Source organism: Dipodomys spectabilis, unplaced genomic scaffold, assembly GCF_019054845.1.
Source record: "Dipodomys spectabilis isolate Male_0828 unplaced genomic scaffold, ASM1905484v1 ptg000094l, whole genome shotgun sequence".
Classification (NCBI taxonomy): Eukaryota; Metazoa; Chordata; class Mammalia; order Rodentia; family Heteromyidae; genus Dipodomys; species Dipodomys spectabilis.
In genome coordinates this window covers 15,559,253-15,573,425 of record NW_024870771.1, presented here as the reverse complement: position 1 = coordinate 15,573,425, position 14,173 = coordinate 15,559,253, and the positions used below count along the sequence as shown (strand labels likewise).

Here is a 14,173-nt window from a genome sequence, read left to right as displayed (position 1 = left end):
GCCACAATGCCACTTAGGGTTTTTGGGTGGTTAATTGGAGATAGGAATCTCGTGGGGAATTTTCTGCCCCAGCTGGCTTCTAACCTTAGATCTCAGCCTCCTGAGAAGCTAGGATTATAGGCATGCTCCACTGGCAACTGGCTTTGCCTGGCAATTATTTTTTTTAATGTTATTATAAAGGTGTTGTACAGAGAAGTAGGGTTAACATAAGTTAGGTTATATATATATATGTTTCTATTTATATAAATTATACATATATAAATATAACTTAACATATATATATGTCTGTTGTAAATATATATCTCCAAATATATATTACTGATATGTTTAAGTTATATTTATATATGTATATGTTTATATAATATAATATATAATTATATAATACATATTTATATATTTATATTTGTATATGTATATATTTATATATATGTCTGTTGTAGGCTTGAACTCAGGGCTTGGGCTCTGTACCTGAGCCTCTTTGTGCTCAAGGCTAGCACTGTACCAGGTGAGCCACAGTGCCATTTCTGGTTTTCTGGTGGTTAATTGGAGATAAGAGTCTTGTGGACTTTCCTGCCTGGGCTGGCTTTGAACTGTGATCCTCAGATCTCAACCTCCTGAGTAGTTAGGATTATAGGTGTGAGTCATCGGTGCCCAGCTTGGATATATTTTTATTTTTATTTTTATTTTTTTTGGGGTCCGGTTGTGGGGCCTGAACTCTGGGAGGCCTGGGCGCTGTCCCTCAGCTCTTCAGCTCAAGGCTAGCGCTCTACCACTTGAGTCACAGCGCCACTTCTGGCTTTTTTCTTTTTGCTTATATGGTGCTGAGGAATCGAACCCAGGGCCTCAGGCATGCAAGGCAAGCGCTCTACCACTGAGCCACCTTCCCAGCCCTTGGATATATTTTTATAGATGTATTCTATAGAGATATTTGCATTAAGTATAAATAAAAGCAAACTTTTCCTGCTGCTAGGGAGAGGCAGCTCCACAGGGAAGGTGAAGCTGGCTGAGAAGGCTGGTTGGCTGGTAAGGTAGGTCAGGACATCTGACAAGTCCAACATAAGGAAGTGCTGCTCCTCATTGAGGAGTGGCCTCTGGTGCCCCTGTGGACAACACATGCCTTTCCAAAGAAAAGTCAGACTTGATTTTTGAAGAGATGCCAGAAATTTGCACTTGGTGTGAAATCTCTTTTTAAAATGTTAATTTAATCAATTAAAAAGAAACCCAAACTGTGCGAACAAACAACGCAAAATGTAGTGCACCAAATTGTACAAATTGGCAGTTCTGGTTTTTGCCAAGTCGTGAAAGCTGACCTTCAGTGTGTGAGAGAGGCAGAGCCAGTGTCCTGGAAGAATTTGAGCCTCTGGTCCTAGCTGTTGAGTTCTAGCCCCTGTGGGCCTCCTTTCTGTATCTGCCTTTTCCCTTTTTCATGTTGGTGACATCCACTGGGGTTTTCCATCCAGGCCCCCTGGACTATAGCAGCTCATCTACCCTGTCTCTTTTATATTTACTTTTTTTTTTTTTTTGCCAGTCGTGGGGCCTGAACTCAGGGCTTGGATGCTGTCCCTGAGCACTTCAGCTCAAGGCTAGCACTGTACTACTTGAGGCACAGTACCACTTACTGCTTTTTCTGCTTATGTCGTGCTGAGGAATCGAACCCAGGGCCTCATGCATGTGAGGCAATCACTCTACCACTGAACCAACTTCCCAGTCCATGCAGTTTTTAAAAAAATTGTTTTTTTGGAAAAAAAAAAAACAACTGTTTTTTTGGTTAGTCGTGGGGCTTTGAACTATAGGCCTAGATGCTGTCCCTGAGCTCTTCAGCTCAAGGCTAGCGCTCTACCACTTGCATCACAGTGCCACTAACGGCCTTTTCTGTTTATGTGGTGCTGAGGAATTGAACCCAGGGCCTCATGCATGCCAGGCAAACCACTCTACCACTGAGCCACCTTCCCAACCCCTGTTGTTTTGATTTCCTTCCTTCCTCCCTCCCTCCCTCCCTCCCTCCCTCCCTCCCTCCCTCCCCTTTCTGGTTCTAAGGCTTAAATTCAGGGCCTTGTGCTCTTATTTGGCTTGCTTGCTAGGCTGGTGCTCCACCACTTCAGCCATATCTCAAGTGGAAATGAAGTCTCACAGACTTTCCTGCTTGAGCTGACCTCAATCCTCTGGGCTTCTGAGTAGCTAGGGTTATAGATATGAGCCATGAGTGTATAGGTTGCTTTAATTTTTTTTGTAGAAAGTTTTAAACATATATTAAATGTTTATCAAGCCAGGAAATAGTAACTACTTTGTCCCTATGAGGCAGAGCCAGTGATCAGTCCATGACTGGTCTGAATTCACCTATATCTCTTTGTTTTTGTTTTTGTTTTTTGGTCAGTCATGGGGCTTGAACTCTGGGCCTGGGCGCTGTCCCTCAGCTCTTCAGCTCAAGGCTAGTGCCCTACCACTTGAGCCACAGTACCACTTCTGGCTTTTTCTGCTTATATGGTGCTGAGGAATCGAACCCAGGGCCTCATGCTTGCAAGGCAAGCACTCTACCACTGAGCCAACTTCCCAACTCTCACCTATATCTCTATCACTTTCTTTCCCCTTGATTATTTTGGAGCAGATCCATGTATCATTTAACATGAGGTATTTGAAACAAGTTTTTTGTGTGTGTGCTGGTCCTGGGGTTTGAACTTGGGGGTTTGAAGTTCAGGCATCCCTGAGTTGTTTGTTTTTTTAAAAAAAATTTTGCTGGGTGCTGGTGGCTCACGTCTGTAATCCTAGCCACTCAGGAGGCTGAGATCTGAGGATTGCAGTTCCAAGCCAGCCTGGGCAGAAAAGGCCGTGAAACTCTTATCTCCAGTAAATCACTAGAAAACTGGAAGTGGTGCTGTGGTGGTAGAGTGCTCACCTTGAGCTGAAGAGTGCAGAGACAGCGTCCAAGCCCAAAGTTCAAGCCCCATGTCCGACAAAGAAAAATGGTTATTATAAAGGTGATGTACATAGGGGTTACAGCCACATAAGTTAGGTAATACGTCAATTTCTTTTCTTTCTTTTTTTTTTTTTTTCAGTTGTAGGGCTTGAACTCTGGGGCTGGGCGCTGTGCCTTAGCTCTTCAGCTCAAGGCTAGTGCTCTATCACTAGAGCCACAATGCCACTTCTGGTTTTATGGTAGGTTTTTTGTTTTTGTAACCTATACATGCAATTAATTTTTTTAAATTTATTTTTATTTATTTTTTTGGGTCCAGTCATGGGGCCTGAACTCTGGGCCTGGGCGCTGTCCCTCAGCTCTTCAGCTCAAGGCTAGTGCTCTACCACTTGAGCCACAGCGCCACTTCCGGCTTTTCGCTTTTTGTGATGTGGTGCTGAGGAATCGAACCCAGGGCCTCATGCATGCAAGGCAAGCACTCTACCACTGAGCCACCTTCCCAGCCCCACATGCAATTAATTTTTTAAAAGTACTTATCTTGTGTTTATTTCTTTTTTTTGTTGTTAATAAGTTTTTTTTTATTGTGAAAATACTGTACAGAGGGATTACAATTACATGAGCAAGGTAACGAGTACATTTCTTATCAAGCATTGTTGTCTCCTCCTTTGTCTCCCTTTCCCACCCTGCCCTCCCATCTCCCTCACCACCCCCCTTTCTGGTGGGTTTATTGGAGAGAAAAGTCTCATGGGCTTACCTGTCTTGGATGGTTTAGAATGGAGATCCTCAGATCTCAGCCTCCTGAGGAGCTAGGATTAAAGGTGTGAGCCATTGGTGCCCTACAGTAAATTTCTTTTTGGGCAATGTTACCCCTTCCCTCGCTCTCCCAGTTTTTCCCTCCAATTCCCATCCACAGGTTAAATAGTTCATTTTCAACGTAGTACCCAGTGAGTACCCGAATTTGTTCAACCTTTGTCCCTCCATTTCTGACCCTGAGCTTTTTTAGCTCAGGGCTAGCACTTTATCACTTGAGCTACATCTCAACTTCCAGCTTTTTTGGTGGTTAACTGGAGATCAGAGTCTTATGGACTTTCCTGCCCAGGCTTGTTTGGAACAGCAATCCTCACATCTCAGCCTCCTTAATAGCTAGGATTACAGATGTGAAACACTGGTGCCAGGCTTGAACCATGTTTTAAACATTAGATTCTTAATTTTATCAAGTTCAGTCAGGAGTCAGTTTTCTCAGCTTTCTTGTTTTACTTGCTCAAGTTAGTATCTAAGAAAATTTATGGTTCAATTTTGAGGTCCTTTGAATAGATTTCCCTTTTCATCAAAGGTTCCTGCTCCTGTGTTTGTTGAAAATGCTTTGGTTGCTGCCTCCAGCTGGTCTGTGGTGAGGTTTAGTGTGTTCCTGGTCCCCCATGGCATCTGTGAATTGGGAGTTCGATTTTGAATTGAGCCCATGTTTCTTTTCCAATATATGGTGTCAGACTGTCATCTTTTCTTTTTTTCTTTTTTTGCTTCTTTTTTTTCTTTTGGCCATTCCTGGGGCTTGAACTCAGTGCCTGGGTGCTGCCCTGAGCCTCTTTGTGCTCAAGGCTAGTGCTCTACCACTTGAGGCACAGCACCACTTCCTATTTATTTTTTTTTAACAGCATTACTAAGGTCTGAAGTCAAAGCCTCATGGTTGCTATGCAGGTACTCTACCTCTTGAGCTATACTCCAGCATGGATGTTTGTTTCTTTCCCATTACTTTACAGTTTTTAAGATAATGAGTTGTTTCCTCCAAAGGTATCCCATGAAGATATTTAAAATTTGATGTTTCAGTCCATTGCAGTTGTCTATTGACCTTTAATTGTCCATGTTTGATGAGTATATGTTTATAGGCAAGTGTGTATTTTAGATTATGATTTTTTGGTAGTTAATGACATTTATTGTTGAATGACACAGTCACTGGGGAAGGCTGCTGCTCTAATTCTTTGCTCTAGAGAGCATTTTTTTTTTTTACATTTTATTTGTTTAGTTAGTTGTGGGGCTTGAACTCATGGTCTTGGAGCTGTCATTTTCAGTTTTTTTGTTTTTAAACTGGTCCTGGGGCCTGAACTCTGGGTCTGGGCGCTGTCCCTCAGCTCTTCAGCTCAAGGCTTTACTACTTGAGCCACAGAGCCACTTCTGGTTTTCTGATTGTTTATTGGAGATTAGGGTCTCACAGACTTTCCTGCCTGACCTAGCTTTGAACCACGATCCTCAGATTTCAGCCTTTTGAGTAGCTAGGATTATAGGTGTGAGCCACTGATACCCCACTGAGGGTGAGATCTTATTAAAACAATTTCCCATTCATCCATCACCCTTCTCAGGACATTTCTAAATTTCTAGTACACAATAACTCAGAGTTGTCATCCCTAGAGATACCATGTGATACTAGATATCTGTGGCTCACACTTGTAATCCTAGCTATTCAGAAGCCTGAGATCTGAAGACCATGGCTCAGAGACAGCCCAGGGAGGAAAGTCTGTGAGACTTTTATGTCCAAATAACCACCAGAAAACCAGAAGTAGTGCTGTGGCTTTAAGTGGTAGAGTGGCTGGCCCAGGCTCTGAGTTTAAGCCCCATAATTGACCAGAAAAAAGAGAGAGACAGAGAGAGAGAGAGACGGAGACAGAGACAGAGAGAGAGATTGCATGTGATTCAGATGCAGTCATTTTACTAAGAGCAATGAGGCCTGTAATACGTTGCAGTGTCAGGCTACCGGGATCCAGAAAGGAGAAGGGTATGTTAGTGAACATTTCACGTATCTACACACAAGTGTACACACTCATATATGGAGTCCCTAAATTGGTATCTTGTTACAAGTTTTTACTAGTTTGGTGTTAGATGGTAAGAAATGAGAAGATCCTATGTTGATTTTCCATGGAAAAATAATGTTTTTGAATTTTACTTTTAAACTGTTTCCTTTTTTTCCCCCTTCTGGGTTGTGGGAGGTCCTTTATGACTGTAATTTAGATGGAGTTGCTCCTTATTTGGATTGTAACCAAAGTGACATAAAAATTGGAATTTCCCTTGGAATTTAGCTGTTCAATGCAGTGTAGAGTTTTCCTGTAGGGTCTTCATTAAAGTGTAGATTCTGGTTCACATGTGTGGAGAACCTGAGATTTCACATTCCCACAGCTCCTAGGTGTGCCTCAAAACAGACCAGGCCCTAGGTAGAGACATCTGGATAGCCCATCCTCCATGCCTCAGAATTCCATGGGAAATTTCTAGTAACTATTTTGTTTATAGGGAAATTTCTAGTAACTATTTTGTTTATAGTTTTAATCAATCAAACTTCAATTTAACTTTATTAAATTTGTCCTACAATTTACATTGTTATAAAGTGAAAGTAAAATGGAGAGATGAAAAAAAAGCAAGTTGAAGCTGTGTACATGGAGTGGAGCTGTTGGCATTAGCACTGTATAATCATTTTTTCTGTTTACACACATACTTCTTCTAAACATACATTACATAAATACAATACATTGTCTTGTAGGCTTTCTGCAGCTTAATGTTTTTGCCCCCACTTACTGATTAATCCTGATTGTGTCCTAGGTCAATATGGAGATCTTCTTCATTCTTTTTAATAATCTAAAATTTTAGTTCTATCATAATTGGTGGATTACTATTAGTGGATTGTTTTCACATTTTTGTAGTATTTTGTGTAATCACAAAAGACACATATCTTTTCATGGCGTGTATTCCTAGAAGAGTTTTACTTTTTTTTGTCAGTTGTGGTGCTTGAATCTGGGCGTGGGAGCTATCTCTTAGCTCTATACGCTCAAGGCAAGAGCTCAACCACTTGAGATACAGCACCCCTTCCAATTTTCTTGTGCTTAATTGGAAAGAAGAGTCTCATGGACTTTCCTGCCCAGGCTGGCTTTGAACCATAATCCTTAGATCTCAGCCTCCTGAGTAGCTAGGATTACAGGTATGAGCCACTGGCCTCAGCCAGTTTTACATTAAAAAAAAAAGCTTGGGTGCTGTCCCTCAGCTCTTTAGCTCAAGGCTAGTGCTCTACCACTTGAGCCACAGCACCACTGCCGGCTTTTTTCTTTTTGCTTATGTGGTGCTGAGGAATTGAACCCAGGGCCTCATGCATGCAAGGCAAGCGCTCTACCACTGAGCCACCTTCCCAGCCCTAAAATATATTTTTTGATCAGTGTTTTATTCTGTTTTGGCAAAGAGTATTATTACCAACAGTGTCCATTTACTCAAACCCTCTTTTTTTTCCCACCTTTCTTTCTATGGAACTGGGGTTTGAACTCAGGGCCACATGTTTGCTAGGCTGGTGCTCCACCACCTGAGCCATGCCTCCAATCCAGCATTTTGTAGGTTAATTAAAAATAGATTCTTACATTATTATTTTTGTCCATGTTGGCATTGAACTACAATCTTCCAGAGCTCAGCCTCCTGAGTAGCTAGTATTTATATTGTGAGTCATTGCTACCTAGGTTCCAAAAACTCGAGATACATTTTCTTCAGTATTAGAGAAACTGGGTATTACTTCCTATATTTATTTATTAACTATGCTTACTTGTGTTCCTGTGAATTTTCATTTTTTTGTGCATTTAAAAAAACTAGGTTACTGACTTGCTTTGCAGGGGCTTTTTTATGTACCTCAAATAATTTTATTGAACATTGTGCATATTTTCTCCTTTCTTTCTCTTCTAGCTCTTTTTCTTTTTTGTAATTTTTTTCACTTTTAGAGTTGGTTGGTTTAAACTCTTCATCCTTTCATTATTGCTTCCTGTTGGAACATTTGTTTGGAAAACTACTGTACAGAGGGTTACAGTTTTATAAGCAAGGTAATGAGTACATTTCCTATCATGCATTGTTACCCTCTCTTTTGTTTGTCAGTTGTGGGGCTTGAACTCTGGGCCTGGGCACTGTCCCTCAGCTCTTCAGCTCATGGCAAGCGTATTGCCACTTGAGCCACAGCGCCACTTCCAGTTTTCAGGTGGTTAATTGGAGATAGGAGATCGACTTTCCTGTCTAGCTGACTTTGAACAGTGATATCAACCTCCTGAGTAGCTAGGATTACAGGCTTGAGTCACCTGCCTGGCCAAAGTTTCCTGGCATTATCTCTAATGCCAGGAGCCCAGAGGGTGGTGTTCCCAGGAGCAATTCAGTGATGGGCACTTGGCTGCCACCTCTACTTCCTCCTGCCCTTCGCTTCAGCCTGCCAAGTTGGCTGACGCAGGACCCTGATTGTGAATCTCCACTGGCATTATTTCCCTTTAGGGGCTTAGGACACACATCTTTTTGGTCTTCAGTTAACATTGAACAATAATCTTATGATCATTTTTTTTCCTAGAGAATTTGCCTCTTTTGCATTTAGTAGTTCAGAATTAGATGTCTATATGTGTTTGAAAGGACTCTCACCCTGAGCCTGGGAAAATATGGGTCCATTTTCTTATAGTACACAGAAGCAAGGCCTGGGGTTGAAGACTCACTTGCTAGCTTCAGCTCAGTAGAAAACAGTTGAGGGTCCGACATGCCCAGAAAAGAAGTTTCCCATTTCTAAAATGAAGCGTGCTTGGGAGGCCTGCCCCTTATCCCATTTGTTCTATTATAGTCCCAGTTCAGATATGCTTAATTATCTAGCTAATTGCTTAGCTCAGTTATTAAAGAGCAAAGAATAGCAGGAGGAGGGGGAGGTAGAGGTGAGCCTGATGTGGGCAGATAAGTTGACAGGAAATATAAGGCCACCAGAGCAGGGAACAGGCCTTGATTCAGAGCTGCCTTAGTCCAATTGCCTGCTCCAGAAAACAGAATGAGCATCAGAAAAATAACTTGCAAAGCTGTATATAGTGGTAAGCAGGTTTAAAATCTGTCAGTAAATAGCCTAAAATACTGGCAGCAAATGTATCTCTAGGTGGCAGAGTTGTAGGGGCATTTTTTTTTTTTATAAATATCCTTTTTTTTTTTGTATGTAAGTTTATTACAGAACATCAGAACATCTTAAGTACTTAAAACATACTATAGGCATTCAGAATGGTTCTTGTTCAGTGTCTCCCGTTTTTTGGTCACAGGGCTGAACTCATGGCCTGGGTGCTGTCCCTGAGCTTTTTTGTTCAAGGCTAATACTCTACCACTTTGAGCCACACCGGCATCACTTCTAGTTTTTTGGTGGGTAATTGGAGATAAGAGCCTCTCAGACTTACCTGCCCAGTCTGGCTTCTGTTATCCTCAGATCTCAGCTCTTGAATAAGTAGGATTACATGCATGAGCCACCAGCATTGGGCTCTCCTGGTATTTTGATAATGGCATTTTCCTTTTTTTTTTTGTTTACATTCATTCATTCTCGGGCTGATCCTTTGTATATTTGCTGTTGGTGGTGGAGTCCTGCAGGTTGAGATGTCTAATCCAACATGGCGATTTTTCTTTTTTTCTTTCCAGTTTTCTCCTGGGTTGTCCATTGGGATGTTTGCTTTAGCTGGAACTCCTGAGCTGCCTTCATTCTCTGCCTCCCAGAGAAGCTTTGTTCAGTGCTCTGCCTGGGGCTCTAGCCTAGGACTGCTGTGCATGTTAATTTCTTGGCTTTAGAGGAATATGGCTGCTTGCAGTGTTTTAGGGAAAACTTGCCTACAGCAGGACACACATAAACATTTTTGGCCAATTTGAGTTTTTTCTTGTCCTTTCTACCTGAAGATGTGCTTGCTTCTTCAAAGATGTTAGCTTATTGGTTCTCATTTTTAATATCTTCTGTAAGGATAGAAATCCTAGGTGTGTGTATGTGTGTGTGTGTGAGGGGGGGAGGGAGAGGGAGGGAGAGGGAGAGAGAGAGAAGGAGGGAGGGAGAGAGAGGGAGAGAAATCCTATTAGCAAGAGCAGCAAGCATCCAGGATGGCTGGAACAGTAGCTCCCATTGCTCTGAGTGACCATTCTTGTGGGCACTTCTTCCTTTCCATTGAACTTACCTGGGCATTTCATAGCAGCTCCCAGCCTTGGCTGTCTGTTAGAATCACCTTGAATCTTCAGAAGTTCCCACGGCCCAGCTGTAACCCACATCAGTCCCATCTGAGTCTCTAGGGTGAGACAGAAAATAAGATGTTGTTAGAGTAGCCAGGAGGGAGCCATGGACTTATAATAATGCCCACCCCCTTCCTGTGGATCTAGAACTCTGGGTCTGGGTGCTGACCCTGAGCTCGTCAGCTCAAGGCTAGGGTTCTCTCACTTGAGCCACAGTGCTACTTCTGGTTTTCTGGTGGTTAATTGGAGATGAGTCTCATGGACGTTCCTGCCTGGGCTGACTTTGAACCATGATCCTCAGATGTCAGCCTCCTGAGTAGCTAGGTTTACAGGTGTGAGCCACTGGCACTGGCTTAATAATGCCTATTTTAAACAAAAATTTGTGTGCGTATTTCACTTAATTTTTCTAGTGGGAGTGTTTTCAACTTGTCAGCAACACTGGAAATCAGAGCCCATCATGTGTCACTGGAAAAGCATCCTCTTAGACCAGGTGCTTGTGGTTCATGACTACAATCGTCACTACTCAGGAGTCTGAGATCTGAAGATCATGGTTTGAAGCCAGCCTGGGCAGAAAAGCCTGTGAGGCTCTTTAACTCAATCCAGCAAACAGCCAGAAGTCTTGAGCAAAAATGTCAGATGAGAGTGTGAGGCCCTGAGTTCAAGAGTAGGTACATGCATACAAAACAAAAAAACAAAGCATACTCTTGGGGCTGAGAATGTGGCTTAGTGGTAGAGTGCTTGCCTAGCATTCGTGAAGCCCTGGGTTTGATTCCTCAGTATCATATAAACAGAAAAAGCCAGAAGTGGCTCAAGTGGTAGAGTGGTAGCCTTGGGCAAAAGAAGCTCAGGGACAATGTCCAGGCCCTGAGTTCAAGCCCTTGACAGGCAACAATGACAACAACAAAAACATCCTCTTAAGTATAGAGATGAAGCAGCCAGCCTTTATTACAAAAGTACTGAGCTTGCCATGTATCCTATGTTCTGTACTCAGTCCTGGGCACCATTCTGAACAGGGAGGTGCATGGGGGTTGTCTTTACATATAAGAAAAGCATCTTGGAGAAACAGCACCCACTGCTAGGCTACACAGTTTACAAATAATAGGACCAGACTGCAGCCCGAGATACTTTTCTGCTTTAGTGGGGCATGGTGAAATGAGGCTTTCCCTTATGGATTGGTGGAGACTTTTGGCGCCTCCACCAATGAGGAATGTGTTGGGAATGTGTGAAGTTGACTTCCTAGGAATACCTCATTCCCATCATGCCTGTGCTGCTCTACTTATTTTACCTTCCTGTGAGGAGGGCAAACTGGCTGCTGTTACTTTTCAAAATGGTTTAACTTCTGTTACTTTAAACAAACCCAGAGTAAAGATATTTTCATTCTATGTTGATTGGATCTATGTGCTGAAACTCTTTTATAAAATGCTAAATCTTACACAATAAAATCGGGACCAAATCATTATGTGCTTCTTTTAATAGTACCTTGTGTCCTGGTGGGACAGTTACTATAAAAATACACGTCTCACCGGGCGCTGGTGGCTCACGCCTGTAATCCTAGCTACTCAGGAGGCTGAGATCTGAGGATCGTGGTTCAAAGCCAGCCCGGGAAGGAGAGACCGTGAGACTCCTATCTCCAATAAACCACCAGAAAACCGGAAGTGGCGCTGTAGCCCAAGTGGTAGAGCGTTCGCCTTGAGCTGAAGAGCTGAGGGACAGCGCCCAGGCCCAGAGTTCAAGCCCCACGACCGACCAAAAAAAAAATACACGTCTCTCCAAGTTCACCTTCTTAATTCACGTGTGGGCTGTGTGACTTACTGTGAATGTAGGAGTTTGTGTTACAGAATATGTTAGTAGGTGTGAGCGAGTGCATGTGTTAGAGTTACTGTATGTGAATGAGTGTATTAGTGAGAGTGTGTTACTGTGAGTGTGTGTGTGAGAGGGTATGAATTAAGGTAGAGTAGGACAAGGAGAGAATTGGAATAAAGAGCTGGAGGCTGAGGTCACGGGGTTGTTCTGTGGCACTAGATGACTGGGGAAGAGGTGGGGGAAGAGAACTTGGAGTGCTCACTCTACCTCCCAAGGGAAGCCATGGGTAGATGTTTTGAGAGATAGCATCCCCTCGCCCCTCCACAGTGATATAGGCACAGACTGTGCCTGTTTCCTTTTTCCTTTTTCCTCTTGACTACATTCTAGTCCTGGCCCAGCTGTTGTAAGTGACTTCTAGAGTGTCAGAGGGCCTTTGTCTCCGGCCAGAATCTGGAAGAACCCCCTGTTGGAATGTCTGGGTGAGGCTTTTGCAAAGTATAGGGATGTCATCTGATTTCAGCTGGGAAAACACACTGACTTTAAGCCTTTGTTTTTGTCATTGGCAGCTTCCAACTGGGTCTTCTGTCCATCTATTACCACCTCAGACCATCAGGATGGCCACAAACAAAAGTAAGGGCCAGAGTTCCTTGGCCCTTCACAAGGTCATCATGGTTGGCAGTGGAGGAGTGGGCAAGTCGGCCCTGACGCTTCAGTTCATGTACGATGAGGTAAGACTGCCAGGATGACTGAATCTCCTGTGCAATGCCTCTCTTGCAGCTGTGTATCTGTGTCCATCCTCCCATATGCATAGGGGCTTATAGGGATTTGTGTCTGGCTAGTTTCTGAAGAGTTGCATGGGTATAGGGGAGCTCCAGCTTAAACTCTGGTAGGGGCATAAGAAGGTTCTGCTTCTATTTTTTTATGTTAATGTTGTCATTCAAAGCACTTTGTCATTGAACTTTGTGACAGAGGCAAGGTGGGGAAGGGGGGAGAGGCCTTTGTACATGGGTGCTAGAGTTTGTGTCTTAAATGTTTCCCAAAAGTTGTGTGTTGAAGGCTCAGTTATTAACCTGTGGTGCTGTTGGTAGAGGGTGGAGCCTAGTGGGAGGAAGTTAGGTCATTGGAGCATGCCTGGGAAGGAGATATTAGATCCTGGCCCCTTCCTGTTTGTATGCTTGCTCCAGCCACCATGATATAAGCAACTTCCTCTGCCATTTGTTCCCACCATGATGTGCTGTTTGCAACAGGGCCTACTATGGACTGAGACCTCTGAAACTCACCCAAATTAAATCTACCTTCTTTTTAAAACAATTTTTATTTATATTTTTGATGGTCCTGGGGCTTGAACTCGGCCTGGGCACTGTCCCTGACCTGCTTTTGCTCAAAGCTAGCACTCTACCACTTGAGCCACAGTGCTACTTCTGGCTTTTTCTGTTTATGTGTACTGAGGAATGGGCCCCACCTTCATGTATGCTAGGCAAGCACTCTATCACTAAGCCACATGCCCAGCCCCTAAAATATTTTAACTTGTTATTGTAAAGGTGGTGTATGGAAGGGTTACGGTTATATAAGTTAGGTAAAGAGTACGTTTCTTGTTGGATTATGTTGCCCCCTTCCCTCACTCTCTCAAACCTTTTTTCTTTTAAGATGATTATCTTAGAAATTTTGTCATGGTAATAGAAAATAACTCATACAACTTGTTTCTTTTTTCTTTCTTCCTGCAGTACTAGGGTTTGGAGTCAGGGCTTCATGCTTGCTAGGTAGGTGCTCTACCACTTAAACCATGCCCCTAGATCTTTTATGCTGTAGTTTTTATCAGTTCCTCCCTTCCCCCCTCCCCCACAGCCTGTCTCACTTTTTTTTTGGTTGGTCATGGGGCTTGAACTCTGGGCCTGGGCACTGTCCCTCAGCTCTTCAGCTCAAGGCTAGCATTCTACCACTTGAGCCACAGCGCCACTTCCAGTTTTCTTGTGTTTTACTGGAGATAAGAGTCTCACAGGCAGGCTTTGAACCGCGGTCCTCAGCTCTCAGCCTCTTGAGTAGCTAGGTTTATAGGCATGAGCCCCTAGCCCTGAGGGAGTGCCTCACTTTTTTACCTGGCATCAGTGTCAGGATGATCCTTCTACCTGTCCCTTCTGTGTAGAGGGGATTATGGGTGTATGCTACCACACCTAGTTTATTTGTTAAGATGGGCTCTCACTTTTTTCCTGGGTTGACCTCAAACTTAAATCCTCCTGATCTCCACCCCCAGAGTGGCTAGGTGTGTACCACCACACCTGGCCCCACAACAGACAATTCCAAAGAACACATTAGATACTTGGCTTTGTGACTAGTCAGTTTGGAGAGAGAAGCAAAGTTGTCATAAGAAACTAATCTTTTCCCAAGCGATAGACATCAAGGTCTTCCTAACTCCATGCAGCAAGGAAAAGGTTTCACCATCCTCACCCCAAATATACA

The 14,173-nt window shown here is 43.3% G+C and overlaps 1 protein-coding gene across 1 annotated transcript in view; it reads left to right on the top strand.

Annotated features, from left to right (window-relative positions):
• Ralb (RAS like proto-oncogene B) overlaps positions 1 to 14,173 on the top strand; it is a 42,734-nt gene that overhangs the window by 14,545 nt on the left and 14,016 nt on the right. Inside the window, exon 2 of the mRNA XM_042685243.1 lies at positions 12,283 to 12,444. Within this exon, the coding sequence (XP_042541177.1) occupies positions 12,331 to 12,444 (114 nt within the window). The 5' untranslated portion in view covers positions 12,283 to 12,330. The remainder of the gene's footprint in view (positions 1 to 12,282; positions 12,445 to 14,173) is intronic.